The sequence below is a fragment of the Astatotilapia calliptera genome, chromosome 15 (assembly GCF_964374335.1).
Source record: "Astatotilapia calliptera chromosome 15, fAstCal68.1, whole genome shotgun sequence".
Lineage (NCBI taxonomy): Eukaryota > Metazoa > Chordata > Actinopteri > Cichliformes > Cichlidae > Astatotilapia > Astatotilapia calliptera.
This window is the reverse complement of record NC_137436.1, coordinates 30804739-30831310: the sequence shown is the minus strand read 5'-3', so window position 1 is coordinate 30831310 and position 26572 is coordinate 30804739. Positions and strand designations below refer to the sequence as shown.

Below are 26572 nucleotides of genomic sequence, written 5' to 3'. Positions count from 1 at the left end.
CAGAACAGTTTTAAATTATTAACCCATGTTGTTTTACCAGAAAACACCCTTTTTGTTTAATTCTGAAATGTCAAGTAATTCTATTAAAATTGTTTTTTTTAAAAAAGCAGCAATACCACCAGCACTATCAAGGAGTCCATTACTTTCTTCCTCTTGCAGGGTCCATATGTGCCTGTAGATCTGAGGGCATCTTCTCCACAATTCCATGAAAACCAGCGATTTTTTTTATGACCTTCTAAAAAGTGCCCTCTTTTTCCTTTATTAGTGAGGAGGACAGCTGTCTTAAGCCAGCCATCTTCAATACTTCTATGAAGAACATCAACATCTGCAACACCAGTATGGACTGAAACACAACCACAGACCACAGACATTCTGTGTGTTTTCTATGACTGGTCTAGTCTATGCTTCCAGTGGAAGTCATGATGAGACTTAGGTCCTGTAAGTCACCCTAACTCTGAAGATTTATATCACAATTTTTATTTCATTTGTTTTCAAATACATTTCTAGGTCAGTGTGTTATATTCGATTTTTTTTTTTGTTGTTTTGATTTGGTCTCATCAAGTGTTATACATTGTAAAGGTTTATTCTGAAATCCATTTGGAGTCCTTAACAAGACACTGGTGCCATGGCAGATGCACTCAATGAAAGATTTGAACAGTCACAGCACCTGTTTGCTACATTAAAGCATACCTGAATATTTCTGCTAAGGTTTTTTGAACATACTTTCATATTACATGAGTGTGACTGTGACCACATACTGCTTGGAACATGCTATTGAGAGATATATGGCTTTGGACTTACAGTCTAGAAACTATTTACACTGCTTCACTTGTTCCACATTTTGTCATGTCACATCCTTATTCCAAAATGGATTAAATTAATTAATCACAAAAGCAAAGGGACAAATTGAAGTTTGCTTCAAATTCTTGCAAATTTATTAAAAGTAAAAAAAATAAATAAATAAAACATGTCAATAGGTATCCAGCTTGGTACTTTATTGAAGCACCTTTGGCAGCAGTTACATCCTCAAGTCTTTTTGAGTATGATGCTACAAGCTTGGCGCAGCTTTTTTGAGCAGTTTCTCCAATTCTTCTATGCAGAACCTCCATCTAGTAAACTGGGGAGTTTCTCTGCACAATGTTTTCCTCCGGACATAATGTTTGGCTTTTAGTTCAATCCTTGTTTCAGCAGACCAGAGAATTTTGTTTCCAGTGGTCTGATTTAGCAAACTCAAAGTAGGCTGTCATTTGCATTTTGCTAAGGAGTGGCACAGGTCTTTCAGGTCTCCATAGGTTTAACTTTGTCATTACAGGGTATTGTGTGTAGAAGTCTGAGGTGAAAAACGAGTTTGATCCATTTTGGAATAAAACTTTAAAATTACAAATGTGGAACAAGAGGAGCACAGGAGAACAGGATGCACAGGATGCACAGTAAAACTGCATTAATGTATTATGGTTTTTTGTTTGGTTACGTTGTGGCAGCTCAGCAAGGTGTGAATGCAACGCTAACATGTTAGCAAACAGTTGCTAGTTTATGCTGATATAATGTAATATTGGCATTGTTAGCACATTAACATAAGCAATTAATTACATCGGCTTGATGAATGCCCAATATCCATAAAGAGACTTAAAGACACTGTAGAGCAGGGGTGTCAAACTCAAATACACAGTGGGCCAAAATTCAAAACTGGAACAAAGTTGCGGGCTAACATTAATATTTATTGGAAAAAAAAATCTTCCTCCAGATATAAGAATGAATCTTTTCTTATGGACTCAAACAAGTTTTGATGAAAAACTGAATATGGAACAAGCAAAGCTTAATACTAAACAATATATATATTAGCTGTATAATACCAGTAGGCTAGCTCTGATAGTAATTTGGTATGGCTTCACGGGCCAAATGTAATTAGGGCCAGAGTTTGACACCTATGCTGTAGAGCATGGATGGGCTATGAAATACAATGAATTCATGGGTTTATCTCTATAAGTGGTCTGTTTCTGGTCTGGTGTTTGGTCTGCAGTTTTAATTATTGCTGCGTACATACACAGGCACGTACGTAAGCTTACTTTAACATTGTTTTGTCTTAGTGAAGTGAATGCTACAGTATGTGGTGAATTTTTTGAACAGTGTTCTAACAGTCTTTTATAAGCAGTTTGCACAAAGCCAGTTTCATTTAAAAACAAAAATCCTCATTTGCTAAGGAAGAAGTAGTGCTAGTCTATGGTCAGTGTCTTCATAGAATAATGGTGTGGGAAATGTGGGAATGGGTGATGTTAAACTGCACTCATGTTTACAGTAAGAAGCAGCAGCAGCTGTGTTTGAGGAAACGCTGACACTTACTGGTGAACAGTGAGTGTCACATTGGTTCTGACAGCTTAGTGACAAATACTTGAAACACAATATTCAAACATTGAAATCTTTTGTAAGGCTCTTACATGCATTTATATACAGCTGCATTGTTTTTGTGTATTTTTGTATTGTTTCGACTTTGCAGAAGAGAAGTCTGAATGAAGCTGTTATGTTTTTTACTGTCTTTCTTTGTACAATAAACGTTTGTTTGGGGAATTTATTCTGTGAAAACTCATCAGTCATTAGTAAGAAGTGGAACAAATCATGTAGGAGAACTAGCAGAAAAGGTTAGAAATGAACCCTTGGCTAATGGTTTGACACATAAGACTTTCAGAGTGTTGCTGGAAGCTGCCATCAAAGAATGATTAAGATTGAAAACAACAGCAACAACAACAATTTTTGCCAAAAAATATGCTCACGTAGAAACCTGTCAAACAGATTCAGTGACTACTCTTGAATGAGAAACAATAAACCAGTAATCAATATTTACATAATATACATTTTCATTCATTGCCAAAGACTACTTATCCTTCTTAGGGTTAAGTTTTGAGTGAGCATGGTGGTTTATAAAGGCAGGAACATAAGAAGAGCCGCAGACACTTAATATCCTAGTTAATTACTAGCACTAATGTACTAATGACTCTAGTTAATTGCATTGCACTGCATTTATTTTGAAGGTAAGGGATAATAAGGGCAGCATGGCACGGTGGTTAGCACTGTTGCCGCACAGCAAGAAGGTCCTGAGTTCAATTCCACCATCAGGCCGGGGTCTTTCTGTGTGGAGTTTGCATGTTCTCCCCATGTTTGCGTGGGTTCCCTCTGGGTACTCCGGCTTCCTCCCACCGTCCAAAGACATGCAACTTGTGGGGATAGGTTAATTGGATAATCCAAATTGCCACTATGAGTGAGAGTGAATGGTTGTCTGTCTCTGTGTGTTGGCCCTGCGACAGACTGGCGACCTGTCCAGGGTGTACCCCGCCTCTCGCCCCATGACAGCTGGGATAGGCTCCAGCGCCCCCTGCGACCCTGAAAAGGATAAGCGGAAGCGAATGGATGGATGGATGGATAATAAGGGAGACTAAGACTTTAAAATCTATCAATATTTTCTTCTGCTTCTTTCTTGCTATTACTTGGAGGAACATGGGGTTCATTCATGCAACATGTGTATTTTATACAATTTCAAATATCTGCTGTGAAAACCATCTATGAAGTAGATATAAATAGAGATCTATAAAGAACATCCAGAAAATAAGAGTGTTTTTAGGCCTTTTTTTTATCACTGGGAGAAAGATTTGACTTCTTGTTTAAAGAGGCCTGCTTTTCCATTGGAAATTAGGAAAAATGACTAAAATAAAAATAAAAACTAGATCAAAAATAAAGGTGCAGCTGTGTGGCTGGTAGGATAGGCTAGAGTCATTAAGAGGCCAGATAACATAAGTATATATCATTGTATTAATATTATATTAATTTTTAAAAAGAAATAAGTGAAAATCTAGAAATAAGAAAAATAATCAACTAAACCCAAATCAAAACCTAATAGCTGGGGTTTAGACCATGGCCATAACTAGCTGAGAAGTCAAATAAGTAATTAAGAAGTAAAATAAAACCAGTTGACAGTAGAAGCCTTGTAGCTTACCTACCACCAGAGGGCGCAGTGATGCAGTCAATTAAGCTGGTGTTTCTTTTACATTACATACATCAATATTAAAGGAGAATATTGATTGAAACCAATAAATATTTTTTTTAATAATTACTTAAGGCTTTTTGTGTGTGTGAGAAGCCCAGACCTCCCTCTCCCCAGCCACTTCCTCCAGCTTGTCTGGGGGAACTCCAAGGCGTTCCCATTCTAGCCAAGAGATATAATCTCTCCAGCGTGTCCTGGACCAACCCTCTGATTAGCAGCTTACCTGCTCTACCTTCTAAGATACAGCTACAGGTTCAATTAACCTGTTAACATGAAAGAAAACACATATTGTTATATGTTGCAGTGTACAGCATCATTGTATGAGGTGTGAAGGATTAACTGTATCTATCCTTGTAGGAGCAGAATTAAATGAGTATGTTACATAAAGTGTTCCACAAACGGCCCAGTAAGTGACGTTATAGTTACATTATCCCTGGCCTAAACACATGTGTACAATAATTAGAATACCATAGTCACTACTGCAGATTCTTACATAGTTTACAGAAAAATAAATCTACTTTTGTTTTTAGTACAGAAAACACTTTCACAATTAAAAAATATTCTGACCACTCTGATGAAGCAGCCTCATGTGTAACAAATTATTTAAAAGTAAAGCTCAAACTGTGTTATACATCAGCTGTCTTTAGTCTGTGCAGAACTAACTGATAGTTATGAACAAGTTTTGCGTGTGCACAACCCTTAGTATGTTAGCTGTTTATTGTCCGCTCACCTTTTTTTTTACTATGTGTTCATACATCACTCTGCATTTAAACATTAGTTATTATTAATCTCCCTCTCTCACTCGTCCACAACATGTCTTTGTCCTGTCTTTCGCCCCTCACCCTCACCCAGTTAGGCAGATGGCTGCATCTCACTGAGCCCAGTTCAGCAGGTTTCTTTCTGTTAAAAGGGTGATTTTCCTTCAAATTGAAAAAAAAACAAATTTGCTCATAGGGGGTCATCTGCTTGCTAGAGTTTTCTCTGTATTATTGTGGGGTCTTTACCTTTCAATATAAAGCATCTATTGATTTGGCACTATATGAATAAAATTGAATTGAAATTGAATTGATCTGAAATTATTAAATGTTCTTTCCGTGGGAGAGTTGCAGTCACTACATGTGTTTGGTGAGCTTCATATCCACAGTGAGTGATGTTGCAGAAGTTGTGAAAAAAGTTGTTTCCTACTGTATTTAAAGGCTAGACGACATCTATTCAGTGAGAGAGAAAGCACAAAAGCATCCTCCATGCTATAGCTCGTGAAGCACTCCATTGTCTATACCAGGATCCCGTGCCAGTGCTGAGATAGTGAGGCCTGCAGCTGTGCCAGTGTAGCAGAACTCCTCTTTTCCCCAGTAGTATTCCATAACTACTGCGTTTCTATTAGACACATAAATGCTCTTTTCCATAAGTAAAGCATTCATGTTTCTGGGCCTTTGTGAAAGATGAGGACAGAGCAGATGAGGGTTCCAGGAGTGTTTGGGTCAGGACAACACCCAATTAATAATATCAACAAACAAGCAGGCCAAGCCTAACCAGCTAGCTGTAACTTATTTATGATGCTTGAATCTAGCCACGGTTAATCTGCAATGATGCTGGGAAGGGGTGAACTAGGGGTGATTAGTATGTACTAATGTCTACAATACTACACTTGTGTATATTAGCATGAACTGATGCAGCTGGAGCATTATAATGCTAGGGTATTGACAGATAAAGTTGTTGTAATATGACCCGACCATACTGGATTTTGGTGATTGTACATCATGTATAGTCAATGTAGTGTCACAAACATGTTAGGTGTGGTTTATTATCTGAACTAGTGACATTGTAATGCAGTCATAAACAATTGTGACATGACATACTTTTATGATGTTATCAAGACCCCAAAAGTGAGACCGCTGAACTCAACATGCCATTTACTCTAGTCCCCTTGCTAAGATAGGTGACGAGCAGACAGACAAAGGTTCCTTGATGTATGGGATGTCAGGGCTGCTTACATAGAAGCATGTAAGTAAAGCTCAGTGTGTTACTCCATCCTGCCAAACATGAACAGCTGTAGGATATAAGTTGAAAGGAGCTGGCAGAGGGTAGAGTGGCTGTCATCACTGACACATCAGCCTTAAGACATCAGACATCAACTGGAAAGCAGAAACCTAAATAAGCAAAGGGTATAGAGCAAGACTAGACCACTGTCCTGATTCCACAGTTAGCCTGTGTCACTGCATTCCCATTTTTATCCACCCTGTTTGTAGAAAGGTCTACAGAATGTATTTTTTAGTGCAGTTTTCATCCTGGTGTGGAACACTTAACTATTTCTTCATCGTCTTGAGGACATCTAAAGGTGTGTGACTAGTCTAGATATGCTATGTATCCCTTGGTGCAGTTTGGGAGAAGGGTGCTCTGAGATTGTGCATCATCAGGGTTGTTGTTATAGGCAATTTGGTCTCTATATATTCATATCAAGAGCACCACACACGTTCCTAACCGGCACTAGACTATGCCAGAGCTTGCTCTTTGTCACAGTTCTATTAATAACAGATTACCTATACAAAGCAAGTGGAAGGTTTCTGGTTTGGTGGCCTATTGGTCTCATCTTTGCTTTTTGCAGATGATGGGTCCCTGCTGGCTTTGTTTAGCGCTGACCTCCATCTGAAACTGCGACTGGGGCTGTTTGTACCTAGGTGCAAAGCAGCAAGGACAAGCATTAGCACCTCCATGTGTGAGGCCACGGTGCTCAGCAGGGGAAAAAAATGAAATGGCCTCTTTGAGGAGACTCCTTTCTCTGCTGATAAGCACTAGAGGAGGTTTGGCATAGAATAAGTAGTAAAAATTGGAAGGATTCTACCACCTGACAAAAAATTAGGCGTTTTTAAGAACTGGCTATGTATAACATCACTGACTCATGGCGATCTATGAGTATCTGACCTACCCTTTCAACATTTTCAAAGAAGCATGGATGGCAGTGGGTCCGTTTCATTTGTTGTTCCAGTAAGTCAGCCCAGTGAGCTACAATATCAGCAGACATTATAGCATATAGGTTAAATAAAGATAGGGATATCATATTACACAGAATAAAGAACTAATCTCATTAGCTTTTCATGCTAATTTAGTCAAAATATAAGTAAATACAACTGAATAACTGTTTTTAATGTCGCTATACCCATGGAAGATATTTCTACTGTTACATTTTAGCAAATATTTATATTATTTTGTTTTCAAAAGAAGAAGCAACTAAAGGAATAATAATATTACAAAAAAAAACTGTGATAAAAAGTGCTGCTCCATGTGCAGACAAAAGATGGCGCCTCAACAATATAACAAAACAAACAAACCTCCACAGCATCCCAAACAGCTATGTGTCTCTTCTTTTGTAAAGTCAAACACTTCATGGCAGGTCATTCACCTAGCACTTTATTATATAAAAATCGATTTTTATTTTAAATTTTTAACAACAAAGGCCCCACATTATTTCACTGTCTCTAACTATTCCCAAATGTATTTTATTTTTGCCTTATTGAGCTTTAACATTCTAATAAAAGACTGTAATTCAATAACTTTGGTGTAAACAAAATTTTTCTCGAAGTGTGTCACGATGAAATGTTCGTCGAAGAAATCTATATACGGACAGTTCCCTGTTCCGCCTCCAAAACCTTTCCTCTCCTCTGATTGGAAGGACGTCCTATCAGTCAAACCGCCGGGTTCGGAATGTGCCCTTCGAAGCCTCTTAAAAAATACGGAATTTTAACGATCGATTATTCAAACGCCACAATAAGAACACCAAGGTATTAAACAAGTACGAAACAAACGTGACAAGCTTCACAAATTAGACCAGCGTTTAGTCAGTGTTTTTTTTCTTTGAAAAATAACCAACGGTCATCTACTACTCCAGAAACAACATTAAATGAATTTGCAAACACATTCATCACCGTAACTTTTTATGTCTTACGTCCTGTGAGTGTAGCACTAAACAGAAGATATTTAGAATGTCACGGAGTTTCTTTCTTTCTTTCCCCCCCGTTCTACCATACAAATGATCCATGTAGTCTTCTTTCCCCTAGTTGGTCTGTGCCGACAATATCCGACGGCTCGTGAAGGCATCAGCCGTTTCATTGTGGCCCTGCAGAGCCAACGCCATCACACTGAAGCGGCTACGGCGAGCAGGACGGCGACAGCAGGGCCACCATAGCAGTGCAGTCTTTTATTACTGTCATATTATTTTATTATAACGACCATGGAATATAGTGCCGCGGACTATTAGACGTCTCTGAACTGGTAAGTTACACCGTTTTTTCGTTTCGCTCATCATTCTCGCTCTTGCTTCCCAAACCGATTGAATTACTTTGATTTTTTTGCTTTTCCCCAGGTGATATTATTATTGACGTTTTGGAACGTAAACGTGCTTAGCCCGTTCGCTAGCTCCACCGCTCAGTTTGTATAGAAAGGCTAAGGTGAGGCTGTTTGAATGTGATAACCGATTTATATATGGTAGAATAAATATACACACATCCAGTATGTACAAGTGGGATGAAGAAACAGCACCCGAAGCTAATTAAACAAGTAGGTTATCCACAGTCACCGATGGAAACCGAGCCTCTGACATGCAGGGGGCTTCAAAGCATCTTGACGCATTCGTTTTTGATTCACTCCAGCTCGCTTGTTTACCATTCCCCCCTCCCCTTTTCTCCCATCCTCAGCAGCAGCAGCCTCTCCTCTCCATTGATGCTCAGTGAAGTCAGATGAAGGACATAACCTCACATGATTCAGTGGCTCTGTTTTCTGCCATGCTTTTTCTGTGTGTGCTTCAGGGAGAAGCCTGGCTGCTCTGTTTACTTTGAGGAGCGGGCTGCATTCGTGCACGCAGTGCCATGCAGCTGTTCGAGTGTATTCGCTTCTTGTTAATGCCGATCCAAGCAATCTCTGTCTCTTTCAGCGGTTGGTTGGAAAGTCTTTTTTTCCTACTTTCCATCGGTGACTACTTTCACTGTACCTGTGGATTTTTATGCTCTGTGCCGATGATGTTGTTTGCATTTCAGGCTGATTTCTCCCTCCTTCACTTCAGTAATTGGGGTTAAACACTCATCACCTCTATTTCCGTTTAAAACAATGATGAGCATCCCTCCATCTATTGACTTCAGACCATAAAACTGCATACCTCTGACCGGCAGCCATACGTTCCCTGTGTTTTGATAGCAAAATGGGTGCAGTATATATATGTGTCATTAGCAATCCTTAATGAATGACCCTCTATTTGCGAGAGTTGTAATCAATGTGTTTTTGGTGGCACTTAAAGGGAAAGTGCAGAAACTAGAGGGCCTTGTAATGTGTGATTTTATTTCGTTTTTTTAGAAGTACTATTATGGCCTGTTTGCAGAAAGGCAGCTTTCTCTGGTTTTGAGCATGCCAGCAGCTGGTGTGCAGCTCCTCCGCCTGCACTGAGTGCAAGATTTCTGCAGTAGGAGGAAGAAGCTGGGATGTGGTCTGCTGAGTTTAGGTTCTGCAGGTGCACTGTGTAAAGGCACAGTATATGCATCTGAGGACGGATGTATCTCTAGGATGATATCAGATATCTGCTCACAGCTAATAGTCTTGGAAACAGAGCGTTGGAACCAGAGTGCTTTCAGGTTTTTTTCTGCTGATCTAAATCATTACTGTAAATCAGCAGAAATATTTGTTTTACCAATTTTAAATTAAAAATTTGTTTAACATGCCAGTCGTTGTAATAAAGTTCTAGATTGCACATGTCGCCGTCTGACTCGTTGCTGAGTTCAGGGGCGCTTTTTTTAATACTCTGTCTTAACCGAATCAGATGAGACATGAGTCCCTGATGGAAGTCACTCATGTTTAGTGAGGCAGCTTTAAACAGCTTGTTTTGCCAGGAGATCTGATCAGGCAGGTTATCACACAGAGGTGATCAGGTCAGGAAAACAGGAGAAGAGGAGTGTTTGCAGTGAATTTTGCCAATAATAAACTGTGGATAACTGCAGTCATAGACTAGTGCTTTCGCCTCAAGCTTCCAAAGATTGAAGATTAAATCCAAACTAGTGCAGAATTTCACACAGAAGTCGATTCTGTCTGCGGCGGACAGGGATGTGCGCAAAAGGAGACACACCCACATTTTGTTAAATGAAAAAAAGGGTAAAGCCCTGTTGTTGTCTTTGCACTGTATTTGGCTGCTTCTTTGGCAATTCAAGCAATTCATATTGTTTGTCCCATCAGCCTACATTAAATAATCTATAATATCAGTATGTTTTAATACCAGCTGTGTGCAGTGGTACAGTACACAGTGAAACAAGACAGCATTTCTCCAAGACCATGGTGCTACATGTAACATACAGTCAGCACGGGACTATATAAAGCGCAAAGCGTGCAAAAATTGCCAAAAAACATGCAACAATGACAGTGGGTTGTGCAAAAAGACCGAGCAACTCTCCAAACTATGTCTGAAAATGCAGTTTATTAAACAGTTGCTTATGCGTGCACCAAATTCCTGTCCAGCAAACTTCTCAGAGGCTGTTTGGGTAAAAACCTGGCTCAGTGAAGCCACACACACTTAGGGGTGCAACATGGCCCAATAGTAGTTTCTGTATTTATGCTGTGGTGATAATGCTGCATGATTGTGATCAGATGACAGTGTCTTGAAAAGCTGGTGGAGTTTTTATCAGAAGTTTAATGTTTGATGAACATACTGCAAGTGACTATTTGTCTCTTTAATGGTTGTCACTAACCTACAGTAATGCACAGAATGGTCACAGTCTGACATCTTCCAGTCAACAATTCATAGAAAATTTCATGATAATCTAGAAGTTTTTCAATTTTAGGAAATATTTTGGACACTGATTTTGTGTGCTTACAGAAACTGAGTGAAAATACAGGCTTTGATTTTTGCAGCTCTTCGTTGTAAAGTTTGCACTGAACTACGGCTGAACTGAACAGCCTGAGAGACGCAAGAAGCATTCACTGCTGTAGCAGTCTCTAGCCGAACCCTAATGTGCACATTATACTCTCTCCATCTGCAAGTGTGCTGGGATCCGCGTGACGTAAATTTCATCAACAGACAGTAAATGTGACCGCTCCGAAGTGGAATTCCGTGGGGAACTTAGATTACAATGCAGCCCAGGGTGGGGCTGAGTAAAGAAGTATAACAAGAATGACTACCCGGCCATGGGGTCTCCAGCTGTCCGTATCCACAGCAGAGTATAATGTAGGATTGGCCTTTTTGGCATAAATATGATTGAAATTCATAATGAACTACATTATAGCATTTAAGAATATCTGTTCTGAAGGAAACAACGTACTGTAGGACCCACGTACTGTAGGTACTCCTATATACACAGCTGATCCCAGTTGGTAATTTTAAGCTCTTGATTTAACTTAATTGCTGGAGGGTTAATTAACTGTGAGACAGCTCGAGAGCCTAATTGGACTGCTTCTGTGGTGATCTGAATCAAATACACCTATGAATTTAAGATCTCATTTCACACTTGAAGCATATCCACAGACACACCAGGAGACAAAACACAAATATTTATTGATCAGTTTTGTTCATTTTCTTCAGGGTCTAAAAAGTGAAGCCAAAGTAAAAGTTCTTAAACCCATATTTTTTACAACATGTGGGGGGAGACTCCTTTCTGTTCCATTTGTGTGGAGTTCAATAGACTTAAGTAAACACTTTCTCAAAGATTTAATGGGCTCAGTCACTGTTTTCATATCATACTGTGATGATGATGTTTATTTTATGCGTTATGATAGTTATCAGAGTTATAAAGGGGATTATGCTAGGATTGGTCTTGGAATAAGGACTAGATTAGTATGAGGCTGGTCAGTCAGAACTGGCCTCTGCTCATTATATCTAAGGATAGCAGAATCACTGAATCATGATACCATAGTAATTCTGGTGAATGTATCATGAGAGTATTATATGGTAAGTTGCTCTATTATTGCAGATGAAGCTGATAGTATGAAATTAGCCTGGGATTTGACCCACATAGGACCAGATGCGCTCTCATTGTGCTCAGTGTTCCTGCTTGAGGAGGGTGTTCGGGTGTTGTCATTCCCTCTTATCCTTTTGGTTCCTGTCTGTGCACAGTGAATTTGGCTAGATCCATTTTGAGTAGATTTGGGGAGCTGACAGCATCAAGGCTAATGCTAATCCTCATCTTTGTGCAATCTTATGTAATCTTTAATCTCTTACTGCACAATTATACACTTTTCTGACAGAAAATAGACATTCTGGAAGACTTTTACCCTTAGTAGCTAAATTCTGCAGGATGGACCTACAGATAATATTTATTTAGTAAAAAAGAAAACAAGTTGCTTCTTCAGTGAGTGTCTTTCATCCCACAGATTGACTTAAAGTTCAGCTGGCAGTGCTAATACTTGTTCTGGTGAGTTCAGTCAAGTGACACATGAACCAGTTTTCCACCTGCTGGAGATTCTGGTTATAGGGATCCTCCAGGCCCACTTCCACTGCTGCTGTTCAAGACGGTACAGTTTTGAATTTGGGATGCAACAATCCAATTTATTTATGGATGAAACAAGATTAGGATAAATATTTTTTTAACATGTTGACAGAGGAGAAACTCTCGTGGTAGGACAGCTAAATGCTTCCATAATTAAGGGAATATTTTGCCCTCCATTAACAGATGTAGCAGCACAGCTGAGTGGTGTCTGTGTGTAGAAAAACCAATGCAGGACTTCGTGTCATCACATGGAGGTCAGATTGTTCAGGCTCACACAATCTTAGACAGCCGTTCATCTGTTCTCAACCTCACACCAATTAAATGTGCCTTTTCCCTCTTAGTTTCTTATTTGTTTCTTTGCTCTGGTGGTTGGGTTGTGACGTGCTTGCAGGCTGAAATTATTGTCACGCTTGAGTAAATGTTGATCCGTGTATGAATGCAGGCTCTGACTGAGCCAGTGGGGACATACGGTGACACGTGGGAGCCGAGCTGTAGATCACACGATGGCCTTCGCTCCCTCTAGGATAGAGCTGGGCGATAGAACGATAACGATATGTATCGCGATATAACTTTTACTCGATAGAGAAATTAAGCTATCGCGATAGACCTCGCCGCTCTTGTCCTCTTTAAGAAAAAAAAAAAAAAAAAAAAAAAAGGTCAGCCAATCCAAATTAAGTAGCGCAGAGCCGAACCAATCACAGCCGCAGCGTCACGTCGCGTGACTTGTTACGTACAGCACAAGTGCCAAGCCACACGTGTGTTTGTTTGGGAAACAGCCAGCGGGTAATGGAGCCAGCGCGTAATGGAGGAAATGAGTGTGCCGACTAGAAAAATCAACCGAGCGTGACCGAAGAGAAAACAGATGATGGTTGCAATGCCGGAGAGATTGTCGAAACGGAAGAGCCATAGAAGTTCCGTAGGGTGAAGGTATTTCGGCTATTTCAAGTCTGACAAAAAATAGAGTAGCGTGCACTGTAAATTGTGCCGAAAGCAAGTCTGGAAATACAATAAACTGGTGCATGCGTCACACTGTGCGCCACGTTATTGTTTCGGTGAAATGAATTTCTACAATACTGTTAATTCTACTCTCTGCAGTGTTTAAATGCTTACATATACACACAGTTACTGTCCCTCCACACATACGACTCGGTTCTGCTTCTATGCCCCAGCTTTGTTTACTTTTTCCCACCGAGGCTTCTAGACTTCTGATTGGCCAACATTTCTGCACGGTTAGGAATATAGCGCCACCTGCTGCTTTGGCGTGTTCATAGCAGCGTTTTCCTTCATTTCTGCCTTTATGTGTGGACGGGATTATTTTTAAAACGAAAACGGAAAATCTCCGTTTTCAAAGATACCCGTGTACGTGTGGACGTAGCCTCAGTCTCTGACTGGAAGCGCTAATTCGTCATTCGGCTTTTGTCAGACTAAAGTAACTGTTAAAACTGTTTGAAAAGCTAAGCTATACAACAAGGAGAGATTGAGAATTTCCTTTTAGTTCTCAGTTTATTTGATATTGACAAAAGTTAGTCAGTTTTGTCTGTTCTTCTGTAAAACAAACTAAGATTTATTTTTAGAATTTATATTTTGTTTCTAAGTGGAATTGACAATTTAGTCTGTTTCGTTTGTTCTATTTTGAAACTTAAACGCTTTAGTGGCTGCCTTTTGTGTAGTTTGCAATATTTGCCTTTATCTATCTGAAAAAGTCTCATGTTCCTTAAGTACATCTACCCTGTTGAACTTATTATGGGAAATAAATATTTAAATAAAAACAAGCTGCTGATTATTTCACATTTTACTTGTGAGCAACGGCACATTTAAATCTTACAAATATAGTTATTTGGCTTATATCGTGATAGATATCGTTATCGCCTGAAATGAAAAAAACATATCGTGATATGAAAAAATCTCATATCGCCCAGCTCTACTCTAGGATGTCCCCCATGAATTAAAAACAGAGGCTATTCTGCTTTTGTTGTCTCCCCAATCCATCAGCTTCATTAATGAATTAGGCATGTTTATAAGCCAAACGTATTGCCACTGGGTCATCGTCGTAGCCATGTCAAGGGAGGAAACGATGTGTGAAAGTGATACACTGGCATGAAAAAGCTTGTCAAAACTGGGCCCGTGGAGATGTCCATCTTTGGGGTGTTTCTTCAAAGGAATTCAATTAGTGGGAGTTATTTGTCTTGCTTCAAGGACCCGGGGAATACAGGGATCCTATCATGCCGATCGCATCATGACAGTCCACTTCAACCTGCCACACTCTTTGTGTTTGCTCACAGAGTACTTAAAATGCACAAAGTCGGTCGGCGGTGCTTAAATGTGGCTTCATTTCCTCTGAAAAAAAATCTCACACTCGCTCGTTTACATCTGGAGTGCAGGCAAAGCAAGAGAATTTGAGCAAGCATGGCTGCTTCTCATATCCTGCTCAACATTTTCCATTTTTAATCCCCCCCCCCCTTTTTTTTCTTTTAATCTCTCCAATTCCATTTAGCTCTCAAGTCCATTTAGCCTTTATTCATGAGTTCAGCAGTGCACTGGAGCTCCTCGGTCTATATTTAAAAACCTCACCACTGAATAAATCGAGCAGAAATCTTTTAATTCTGCCAGCCATCTCCCCACTCCAGAGTTTTTACAGTGCAGCTGGAGCAGAAGAAAGACAGAGATAGGTTCCTTTACCAGGCTTCAGCCATACGCTAGCCTCTCGGCAGTTACACAGAGATACAATTGACTGAATGAGTTATCCTCAGACTTTGTAACTCTGTAACTATTTTCAAATATTTTGTTGGAAAAAGCCAGTCGATGCTGACTATGTATAAAATTATTATAGATGTCAGCAGTCAAGATTTGTATGTTTGTCATGCCAATTCTATGGTGGCTAATCTCATATCTGACATATAAGTTATGTTTATAAAGAGTTCTTGGTTTCAAGAAATAACAAAAAACAAGGAAGGATATTAGTATCAGCATCAGCGTGTGCAGATCAGTCGTTACATAAAAGTCAGTTTTAGGCCAGTAAAGAAGTGCCGAAGCAGGTTTGTGCACAAAAAGAACTTAGAGAGAACTCAAGTAACCAAGTGAAGCAATAATATTGGGTTTAACGTATTATTAGATATGTTTATATTTTGGGATCTTAACATTTGTATTGGAATTTGTTTGCTTGCTTGCTCATTTTCTCGGAAATTATTTGTCAGAGAGCCAAAGTTGTATTCAAGACATGTCATCATTTCCTCTGACATCAGTGGAGAAACTTAATTATAAGCAGTGCGGGCTGTTTTCTAATATTAGCTAATTAGCCAGCACCAACCCACATATCAACCTGCTTTCCAAGTCACAAAAATACAAAAACATACAATCTATTAATTGTATGTTTTATAAAATATCACACCTAGTAGTTTTTCTGTGTGTGTAGTTTTGCAGTAACCAAGGGACAGTTACATACACGGGAAAACTGCATATATTCAGCATATTTCTTATGTAATAAAATTCCAGATTTGTTCAAACTCTTAACAGGTTGTGCGGTCTGCAGAGTTTTACAGGCCCCACACATATTTTAACAGGCGTGTCAAGAAACAAGCAAAGAATCAGATAAAATAAAGCTCATTACTGCAGACCATATACTACAGAGAAACTCAATCTGTAATAATGTATCATCAGTAGTTATTAGATTTAGTGGAGTAAATGCTTTGCTACCCATCAGTTGGGATGGTTGCTGTCATCCTGCATAAAAGTTTGAACATTTTTTATTGAATTTATTTGTACAGCACCAAATTACAACAAAAGCCATCTCGAGGTGCTTGATATTGTAAGGTAAAGACCCTACAATAATACAGAGAAAACCCCAACAATCCAACGACCCCCTATGAGAAAGCACTTGGTGAAAGTGGGAAGGAAAAACTCCCTTTTTAACAGGAAGAAACCTCCAGCAGCAGCAGGCTCAGGGAGGGACAGCTATCTGCTGCACCACTTGGTGGTGATGGAAGAGAGCCTGATTAATAACAACTCATGATTAAATTCAGAGTTTTTTGTAAACACACATCACACAAAGCTAGGAGTTGTCTGCATGCAGACAGCTTGTTCTTAAGTCAGCTGTGCTGATTGTGAGAGGATCGCTTTACTTCATGCTTATGCTTGTTGAATACGATGTTTCATATGACTCTTGTTGGCTTTTCACCTACTAAGGAATAGATTTGATTACAGCAACTGCTGCTGTCAGCTCTACAATAAGACAGACAGAGAAGAAAGGGCTGCAGAGCTAGCATAAACTACACACTGTTGTTTGGTGTGTGAGGTTACTTGATTTGAATCTTCTGTTTTTTATTTGTATATGTGCTTCTCAAAATGTTTTATAGTCTGCACGTATCTATTTTAGTCATACGTGCTACACAACCGAGCGCTGTCACTTTTGTACAGTATTTTCCACGTCACAGAATCGTTTTTTCTCTCTTTCCTCTTATACTGTTTTTTATTGCTATAATACTGACTGAAAGAAAAAAGCTAGATGTTAGAGCTCTGTTCAGCGCCTGACAGGTGAGCTGTGATTGGTGGAAAAACCATCAGCTGCCCATCAACTTTCCCAGCATATGTTTTTACTGGTTCAGGGGCACAGGGGCATCTTTCTTGCATGAAATGTGTTAGACATTAAGCAAAGCAAAGAGTCTTGATGTAGTCAGCATAATGTATGCAGCCATTTCGTCACAGGGGCTCCCAAAATGATCCAATGTGTCAGGCCGATTATGTGTAGTGAATGCATTCATTGGATTGGGTCAAGGAATGGCTTGCTGTAAATTCACAAGGACGGTGCTTCTCCAGAGAGCGTTAGCATGAGCATCTCCGAGCTCTTTCTCCGCCAGTCACAAGTAGCAATCATGTGGGCGTTGATCTTCGTTGATCGAAGCGACGATTGAGGCGCGTGATACATCTCGCTGTGCTTTATTATTTATTAATGATATGTTTATGGTGGTGGCGTGAGACTGATAACGAATGTTTGTGTTTTGACTAAAACAAAAGTGCTTTCTGTACACACGCTAACGGCACTGAGAGTTTTCATGCATTATTAAGTTGCTGTGAATTTTCCCTGCTACGTCCAATGTCACGTGTGGGACAAAGGCTGGATTCTGTCTCAACAAAGCCTTACTGTGCCACATGTTGAAATCTGCATAGCAGAGAAGCAATTATGTTTTATGGTCTCTATGAATTTCAAATGCAGACTTTATGGTTTTGCTTTGTGCCCACAGACTTTCTGTCAGATTGTGGTGGACAAATGAGTGTTTCTGTGTGGAAGCTTTTGTTTCTGAGCCTTTACCTTTGTCTTAGCAACTGTGACAAACTCCTCCATGGATGGAGGTTTCTATTATAGCCAGTTTCCACCACTATATAGAGCCCCCTGATCCGTGTGCTGTCCGTATTACGCTGTGGTCTACGTTTCACTGTGCAGCGTCATTTCCCTGCATTGCTGATGCAGCTGCAAGATGCTGACAAAGGAGATGATTGCTCACCCTGGCAGCAGCAGTGCACTGGCACACCAGGCCAAGGCCTACACCAGGCCCCCATTAAATGGCTGTGATGTTGCCAAGGGATAGAGCTGCTGGCAGAGCAACAGAGCTTTATCTTCAGGACACCCTGGCACATGTTAAATGAGTTCCACAGCTTTGAATCAGCATATGCTGATAGGATTTTTATCATTTCTCAGATTCCCGTAGGAATAATGCACTATATTGCAATCGAAAGGATCTGAATCGTTTGCAATGAGATTTGCATGGTAATGAGTCACATAGCTTAAGAAATGAGTGATTTGTCTATAGAGGCTGCGGCCAGGGTTGAAAAGTTCAATCTAAAGCTGAATCTTCCCTAAGCTGCCATACACTGATGCTCCTCTAAGACCCCGACTGAAAGAGATGTGAAACTGAGCAGCACTCGAGCTGAAACATGAAATGTTCAATTCACATTCAGTTTTGTCACCCAAACATAGGGTCCCATTTGTGTCCTCCAATCACACATCAGACATCCATGGATGTTTTGTATATCCACTCTCTCTCCTCTGCACATGTCCAAACCATCGCAGCTTTACCTTTCTAATCAACCTGACTTGTTCCTCTCAGTCCATTCTGCTCACTTGCACTGAAAAACTTCACATCTTTGACTCTCTCACCTCCAGCTTATCCTCCTGTCTTTTTATCTGTGCCTCTTTCTCCAAACCATACATCATAGCAGGTCTCACTACCTTCTTTTAAACCTTCTCTTTCACTCCTGCTGTGTGTATGCGCAGCTTCATTCGCATATTTAATAAAACCATTAAAAATCTCCTCTCTAACTATTTAAAATAAATAAATAATAATATGTTGATGCCTTTTTGCACTGCAGTTAGCAAGCAGCAGTCTGTTGGTCCTTGTTGAGCTCAGCATGGCAAGAGAATAAGTTCCGGTCAGAGCGATCCTCCAGGTCACAGGAGATCATTTTGGCTTGTTTTAGATACCATATCAGCTTTATCTATACTGTACTAGAGTAGCTTTTCAGTTGAATATAATCTTACACTGGCTCTTATTTTGCCTTTTCAGGCCATTCTCTTACTTAGTGGAATTAGAACTGCAGCATTCCAAACCTCCCCTGGCATTAACATCAACATGAAGCGTCATGGCACACAGCTGGCCGAGCAGCGCCTCTAGGTATACTGTTTAGGCACCTTAGGACTTTTAGCCATATAGCGTATGTCCTGATAACACAAAATACAACATCCTCCATATCACCCACTCTCTGTCTACCAGTCATTCTGGAGTTTCCCTCACTCTGCTGTCAGTGCGGTCTGTGGGAGTAAGATCAGTTGTTAATTCTCTCTTCTTATGAACACCCTCAGTTTTTTTCTCACTTTAATCACCTGGCAAATCCTTCTCTGATGTAAGGATGCGGAAACCCAGAGGAGGAGGCCTAATGTGCTGTTAGGATAATGGTTCATTTTAATCCACTCTTCAACAGCGTATGCCAGTCAGACTCTCACTGGTGGTGCTGGTCAGTCAATCAAATTAAATCTCTGAGGGAAATATTCGGGATGTTGTAACGTGGTACGTCTTTACCATGAGTTGTATCAGAATGTTGGAGGACAAAACACACACAGCTGAATATAAAATCACTGTTGAACTACCACACTGTCTGCAAGATTGCTCCACATCCATGTAAAGGCTACAGCCTGCAGCTGTAAGCTTTGCCAATGCAGCTATTATTGAAATGGCAAAGTGCCCTACTTACCCTTTAGAGACTAGCCCTAGAATGAACCACAAGTGGGTGGCTGACAGCGAGCTATATGTTCAACTATACAAGTCAGAAAGACAAAGTCGCCCACCACAACAGAAACTTCTTGGGTTCACTTACCAGCAGGGGTCCCTCCAGCTTGGCGAGGGTCCCCAAAGAATTGTGGCTTCCTCTATGTTTCCTCTCCTTCTACACTTGCACTTGTCTCCTGCTATAATTTGCTGGAGGAATCAAGGAAATATGGAAGGAAATGAGTCTCCAAAAGGTTACAAACATGTATGGTATGATCCTCAAGCCTATCACTTGGATACAAATACAGATGTAAAGAGCATCTGCTCTATTTTACAAATGCATATGTCTGAATCTGAAAACCTCACTTCAGCACAAATGTCTTTTCACTCACTGATTGCATGAGTTGTGTGCATAGATCATATCACATGTAAATGAGGTTGTGAGACAAATCCACAAATGTGTGCTATATTCAAGTGCGAGATAGAAAACTTGGACATCTGGGCTGTAACTCTTCACTTCTCGACTGTGACGTATACATTTACCAATTGCAGACTCTGTATAGTAGCATATAAAGGTTACTATATAATTGAAAGAAATTCCTGCTATATGGTGGATGCTCTTCTGCTGAGAAGACAGTCGGACAGTGTGAAACAATACAGAACAATAACCCTGTGGCTCATATCTTAGTTATAAATTCAGAGGAAATGTTGGTAGTTAAGGAGTAGTTGGCATGCTCTTAATAAGACTGAAACATTTATTGCTTGGTAATATTTGACAAATAGTTGAACCAACTATATTAGTTATGAAGCTATTATTAATGTTATTGTGCTGTTATCAGAGAATAAGAAGATGAAGATCAAAGGGTCAGGTTTAGCTACACCTCTTTACAATTCTTATTATCTGTTTAAAAATCTGTCTAAAAAAGAAGTATACTAAATTAAGTTTAGTACAGTTACTACACTGCTTATTCCCTAGGTGCACTGCACAGTGCATAAACATGAGTTCATGGTTGTAATTAGGTTATTATCTTATTTGTATCATTGCTAAACCTAGATGCTAAGGGCTAACAACAGAAAGCAACGACCATGGAAGTGAAAACCAGCGTGTGTCAGAGGTGATGGGGTTGCACTGAGGTCCAGCTGAACTGTGAATCACAGAATATACCATGGAGCAGGAAATGAGCAGAATAAGAACACTTTCAGTATTCGGATGCTTTCTAAACAGGCAGCTGTTGTGTTTGGGTGTGTAGCTGTGTGTGGTTGCTGAGTTCGGGTGACGAGGACTGGAAGAATGTGAAAAGTTTTTAAAGGACAATAGAAGACTTGTGACCATTAATAGATGTGCATATGGAGCCGCTGTTGACTGTGCTCACTTGGATGAAGTACAAAAACAAAAGCAGCACAAACCCTGATTTTTGTTCTCGTGCTCAGTACATGCAGCGCATGTATTTCAGCCCCCTGTCCCTGAGTGGCAGCTCAGCACACTGAATCCGGATCCCGCTGCGTGTCCGGCCACTTTAGCGGCCCACTCATGTGTCCCGCTAGCCAAGTGGCAGCGAAGGAGCAGAATGACTGCTGTTGTGCCCCGGCCAGTCATGTGACAGCTTTCGTGTGGCTGAATGACTAACACCCCCCCCCTCAGCCGGGTGGGCTGCAGCTGAAGGAAGAGAATCAGCTCGCTTTCTCTGGGGCCTGACATGGTGAAGCATGTCGCTCGTGGGAACACTGCAATTTTGTGCTGGTAAAGAAGACTTAAATCACAGGTTTCAATTACACGCTAAGGTCATCGTGAGTATTTTGAGACTCCCTCGCAGTTTTATGTACAGATCACCCAAACTGGAAAAACATTAGTGCAGACAGTTGTGTTTCTAGGACAAGTGCTGTGTTGCCGTGCTGCTGCTGACTGTGAAAACCTGAGACTTCACAGGAAAGAAAGTGTCAAACCATCATCCTGTTGTCCTCATATCTTTGTTTTCTCTCATTTCCTGTCTCTTCAGCTACTTCTTTTTCTGTTTTTGTATCGGCCAAGAAACAGAGTAGCCAAAGCACCCACCTCCACCCACGCCTACACCATTTAGATGTTACACCAGGCTGTCCTCGATAAATATCTACCCTTATACATTTTTGCACTTTATCTAGACAAAGTCAAAAGCTGCGCATTAAGGAATGCATCTTTTTCAGGTCATTTCCCATCATACCTTGCTTCGTGCTTATTGATCTTAAGCAGCTGACTATCACCAGAGAAACCACTCAGACATTCCGTGAAGGCCTAATTCAACCGACGACAGGAAGTGTTCATGTAAGAGACCCCCTAAAAAACCAACAACAGCAGCAGCACCGTTCAGCGTGGGCGTCTGCTGTTGCAGAACAAACAGTTGCATCACATCAGCAAAGCCCGCCTGCACTTGTAGTGTCACCGTTGATCCGCTCCAGCAATCAGCAAAGCCACAGAGGCAGATTAAATTAGATTAGCAGGACTGAGCTTTAAAGTCAGATCAGCAGCTAATGGCTTCTAACATATTTTGGCAGCAGCAACAGTGCGTCTTTTGTAAATAAAGGGCAGTTAGGAGGAGCGCCACGCAGTTAACCCCAGCCCTGCTGCCACACAATCACTCCACTGTGTAATTCCGCTGTCAGTCAGAGATCTGGCAACCACTGCGAAGTTTATTCACGCCCGCGTGGAGATTAACTTGTGGGGGAAAAAAAGAAAAGTAGCGTGTCAGAAATGGTCTGTGTGTGCTTTATTTCTCGCACTTTTGCTCCCTGCACTTTTGAGTTAACAAATGAATGCAAGAAGAGCTTGGTGCTAGCATTGTAGATACAAAAGAGAGCCTCTGTTTTCTTTTATAACCAGTGTGTGTGAGCAAAATACATGGGTTTTTCTTTAACTACAGGTGGTAGGAAAGTACGCTGTGTGGAACTATAATAAACTTCAGCAACCTCAAAAGTATCTAATGTATTAAGACAAGTCAAAGGTAGATCTGAGTATTGGATGTGGACCAGTCTGTGTGAGTGGGCATACATGGTCACGCTCCTCTCCTTATCATACCTGGGGACAATATGTAGCTAAGACCAAAGAAAAAAGAAAATGAGCTGCAAACAGACAGAGGAACAGAATAAAGTGAATTTGAATGATTGAAGGTGACAAGAAAGTCTAAAGCTGTTGTATTACATTTTTCCACTTATGGCTTCCATGGATTTCATTCATTGGTTTCATTTAAATTTGACTTAAAAGATAAAAACTCATTTTAAATACTTTTAGGCTGAGTTTTCACAAAACTTACCAAAACCCATATTATAATACTTATTACTGAGTGGCACTGCCGAGAAGGTCTGGGTTTTGAATCCACCATCTGGCCAGGCCCTTTCTGTGTGGAGTTTGTGTGTTCTCCCTGTCTGCATGTGCTCTCTCTGGCTGCTCTGGCTTCTTCCCACAGTCCAAAGACATGCCTGAGCTTAGGTTAACTGAAGATGCAAAGTTGGCTGTAGCTATGAATGTGAATGGTTTTCTGTCTCTGTTTTGGCCTGTCCAAGGTGTACTCTGGCTCTTGCTTTGTGCCGGCTGGGATTGAGGGGAGCAGCAGCCTAAGCAGAGAAGCCCAGACCTCCCTCTCCCCAGCCACCTCCTCCAGCTTGTCCAGAGGAACACCGAGGCATACCTAGGCCAGCCGAGAGATTTAAGCTCTCCAGCGTGTCCCAGGTCTGCCCCGGGGCCTCCTGCCGATGGGACATGCCTGGAACACCTCACCCAGGAGGCTCCCAGGAGGCATCCTTGTCAAATGCCTGAACCACCTCAACTGGCTCCTTTTGATGTGGAGGAGCAGCTGTTCTACTCTGAACCCCTCGCTCATGGCTGAAATCCTCACCCTATCTCTAAGGGAGAGGCTAGCCACCTATTTCCACCGCTTGTATCCGCGATCTCATTCTTTTTGTCACTACCCACAGCTCGTGACCATAGCTAAGGTGTCTCTGTATTTATATATATGTGTGTGTGTGTGTGTGTGTATATATATATATATATATATATATATATATATATATATATATATATATATATATATATATATATATATATAATATTCTGTAACTCTGTAACTTCTGTCGGTGCTGTGCTTTTTTGGAAATCGAATTTCCCAGAGGAACCCACCCGAGGGATTAATAAAGTTCTATCTAATCTAATCTAATCTAATCTAATCTAAGGGTAAGGAAGTAGATCGACCGGTAAATCAAGAGCCAAGAGCTTCCATTTTACACTCAGCTCTCTCTTCAGTACAATACACACACACACACATATATATACAGTGGGGCAAAAAAGTATTTAGTCAGCCACCGATTGTGCAACTTCCCCCACTTAAAATGATGACAGAGGTCAGTAATGTGCACCAGAGGTACACTTCAACTGTGAGAGACAGAATGTGAAAAAAAAATCCATGAATTCACATGGTAGGATTTGTAAAGAATTTATTTGTAAATTAGGGTGGAAAATAAGTATTTGGTCACCTCAAACAAGGAAAATCTCTGGCTCTCACAGACCTGTAACGTCTTCTGTAAGAGGCTTTTCTGTCCCCCACTCGTTACCTGTATGAATGGCACCTGTTTGAACTCATCATCTGTATAAAAGACACCTGTCCACAGCCTCAAACAGTCAGACTCCAAACTCCGCCATGGCCAAGACCAAAGAGCTTTCGAAGGACACCAGGAAAAGTATTGTAGACCTGCACCAGACTGGGAAGAGTGAATCTACAATAGGCAAGCAGCTTGGTGTGAAAAAAATCAACTGTGGGAGCAATCATCAGAAAATGGAAGACATACAAGACCACTGATAATCTCCCTCGATCTGGGGCTCCACGCAAGATCTCATCCCGTGGGGTCAAAATGATCATGAGAACGGTGAGCAAAGATCCCAGAACCACACGGGGGGACCTGGTGAATGACCTGCAGAGAGCTGGGACCAAAGTAACAAAGGTCACCATCAGTAACACACTACAACGGCAGGGAATCAAATCCCGCAGTGCCAGACGTGTTCCGCTGCTGAAGCCAGTGCATGTCCAGGCCCGTCTGAAGTTTGCCAGAGAGCACATGGATGATACAGCAGAGGATTGGGAGAATGTCATGTGGTCAGATGAAACCAAAGTAGAACTTTTTGGTATAAACTCAACTCGTTGTGTTTGGAGGAAGACGAATACTGAGTTGCATCCCAAGAACACCATACCTACTGTGAAGCATGGGGGTGGAAACATAATGCTATGGGGCTGTTTTTCTGCCAAGGGGACAGGACAACTGATCCGTGTTAAGGACAGAATGAATGGGGCCATGTATCGTGAGATTTTGAGCCAAAACCTCCTTCCATCAGTGAGAACTTTGAAGATGAAACGAGGCTGGGTCTTCCAACTAGAGCTGGGCGATAGAACGATAACGATATGTATCGCGATATAACTTTGACTCGATAGAGAAATTAAGCTATCGCGATAGACCTCGCCGCTCTTGTCCTCAAGAAAAGAAAAAAAAAAAAGGTCAGCCAATCCAAATTAAGTAGCGCAGAGCCGAACCAATCACAGCCGCAGCATCACGTCGCGTGACTTGTTACGTACAGCACAAGTGCCAAGCCGCACGTGTGTTTGTTTGGGAAGCAGCCAGCGGGTAATGGAGCCAGCGCGTAATGGAGGAAATGAGTGTGCCAACTAGAAAAATCAACCGAGCGTGACCGAAGAGAAAACAGATGATGGTTCCAATGCCGGAGAGATTGTCGAACGGAAGAGCCATAGAAGTTCCGTAGTGTGAAGGTATTTCGGCTATTTCAAGTCTGACAAAAAACAGAGTAGCGTGCACTGTAAATTGTGCCGAAAGCAAGTCTGGAAATACAATAAACTGGTGCATGCGTCACACTGTGCGCCACGTTATTGTTTCGGTGAAATGAATTTCTACAATACTGTTACTGTTAATTCTACTCTCTGCAGTGTTTAAATGCTTACATATACACACAGTTACTGTCCCTCCACACAGACGACTCGGTTCTGCTTCTATGCCCCAGCTTTGTTTACTTTTTCCCACCGAGGCTTCTAGACTTCTGATTGGCCAACATTTCGGCACGGTTAGGAATCTAGCGCCACCTGCTGCTTTGGCATGTTCATAGCAGCGTTTTCCTTCATTTCTGCCTTTATGTGTGGACGGGATTATTTTTTAAAACGAAAACGGAAAATCTCCGTTTTCAAAGATACCCGTGTACGTGTGGACGTAGCCTCAGTCTCTGACTGGAAGCGCTAATTCGTCATTCGGCTTTTGTCAGACTAAAGTAACTGTTAAAACTGTTTGAAAAGCTCAGCTATACAACAAGGAGAGATTGAGAATTTCCTTTTAGTTCTCAGTTTATTTGATATTGACAAAAGTTAGTCAGTTTTGTCTGTTCTTCTGTAAAACAAACTAAGATTTATTTTTAGAATTAATATTTTGTTTCTAAGTGGAATTGACAATTTAGTCTGTTTTGTTTATTCTATTTTGAAACTTAAACGCTTTAGCGGCTGCCTTTTGTGTAGTTTGCAATATTTGCCTTTATTTATCTGAAAAAGTCTCATGTTCCTTAAGTACATCTACCCTGTTGAACTTATTATGGGAAATAAATATTTAAATAAAAACAAGCTGCTGATTATTTCACATTTTACTTGTGAGCAACGGCACATTTAAATCTTACAAATATAGTTATTTGGCTTATATCGTGATAGATATCGTTATCGCCTGAAATGAAAAAAACATATCGTGATATGAAAAAATCTCATATCGCCCAGCTCTACTTCCAACATGACAATGATCCAAAACACACCGCCCGGGCA

General features: G+C 40.8%; 2 protein-coding genes across 8 annotated transcripts in view; both read left to right on the top strand.

Annotated features, from left to right (window-relative positions):
• LOC113037444 (solute carrier family 22 member 6) overlaps positions 1-556 on the top strand; it is a 29723-nt gene extending 29167 nt beyond the window's left edge. For 3 of the 5 annotated variants that reach the window (XM_026194512.2, XM_026194509.2, XM_026194511.2), the window contains one exon: positions 266-556. In XM_026194512.2, the coding sequence (XP_026050297.1) occupies positions 266-347 (82 nt within the window). In that variant the 3' untranslated portion in view covers positions 348-556. Of the gene's footprint in view, positions 1-159 lie in introns of all 5 variants that reach the window. The other 2 variants (XM_080289862.1, XM_080289861.1) reach the window with 2 other exon arrangements.
• Positions 557-8163: 7607 nt separating this feature from the next.
• fynb (FYN proto-oncogene, Src family tyrosine kinase b) overlaps positions 8164-26572 on the top strand; it is a 100300-nt gene continuing 81891 nt past the window's right edge. For all 3 annotated transcript variants that reach the window (XM_026193790.2, XM_026193788.2, XM_026193789.2), the window contains exon 1: positions 8164-8302. The gene's annotated coding sequence lies outside the window, so the exon portion shown is untranslated. The remainder of the gene's footprint in view (positions 8303-26572) is intronic.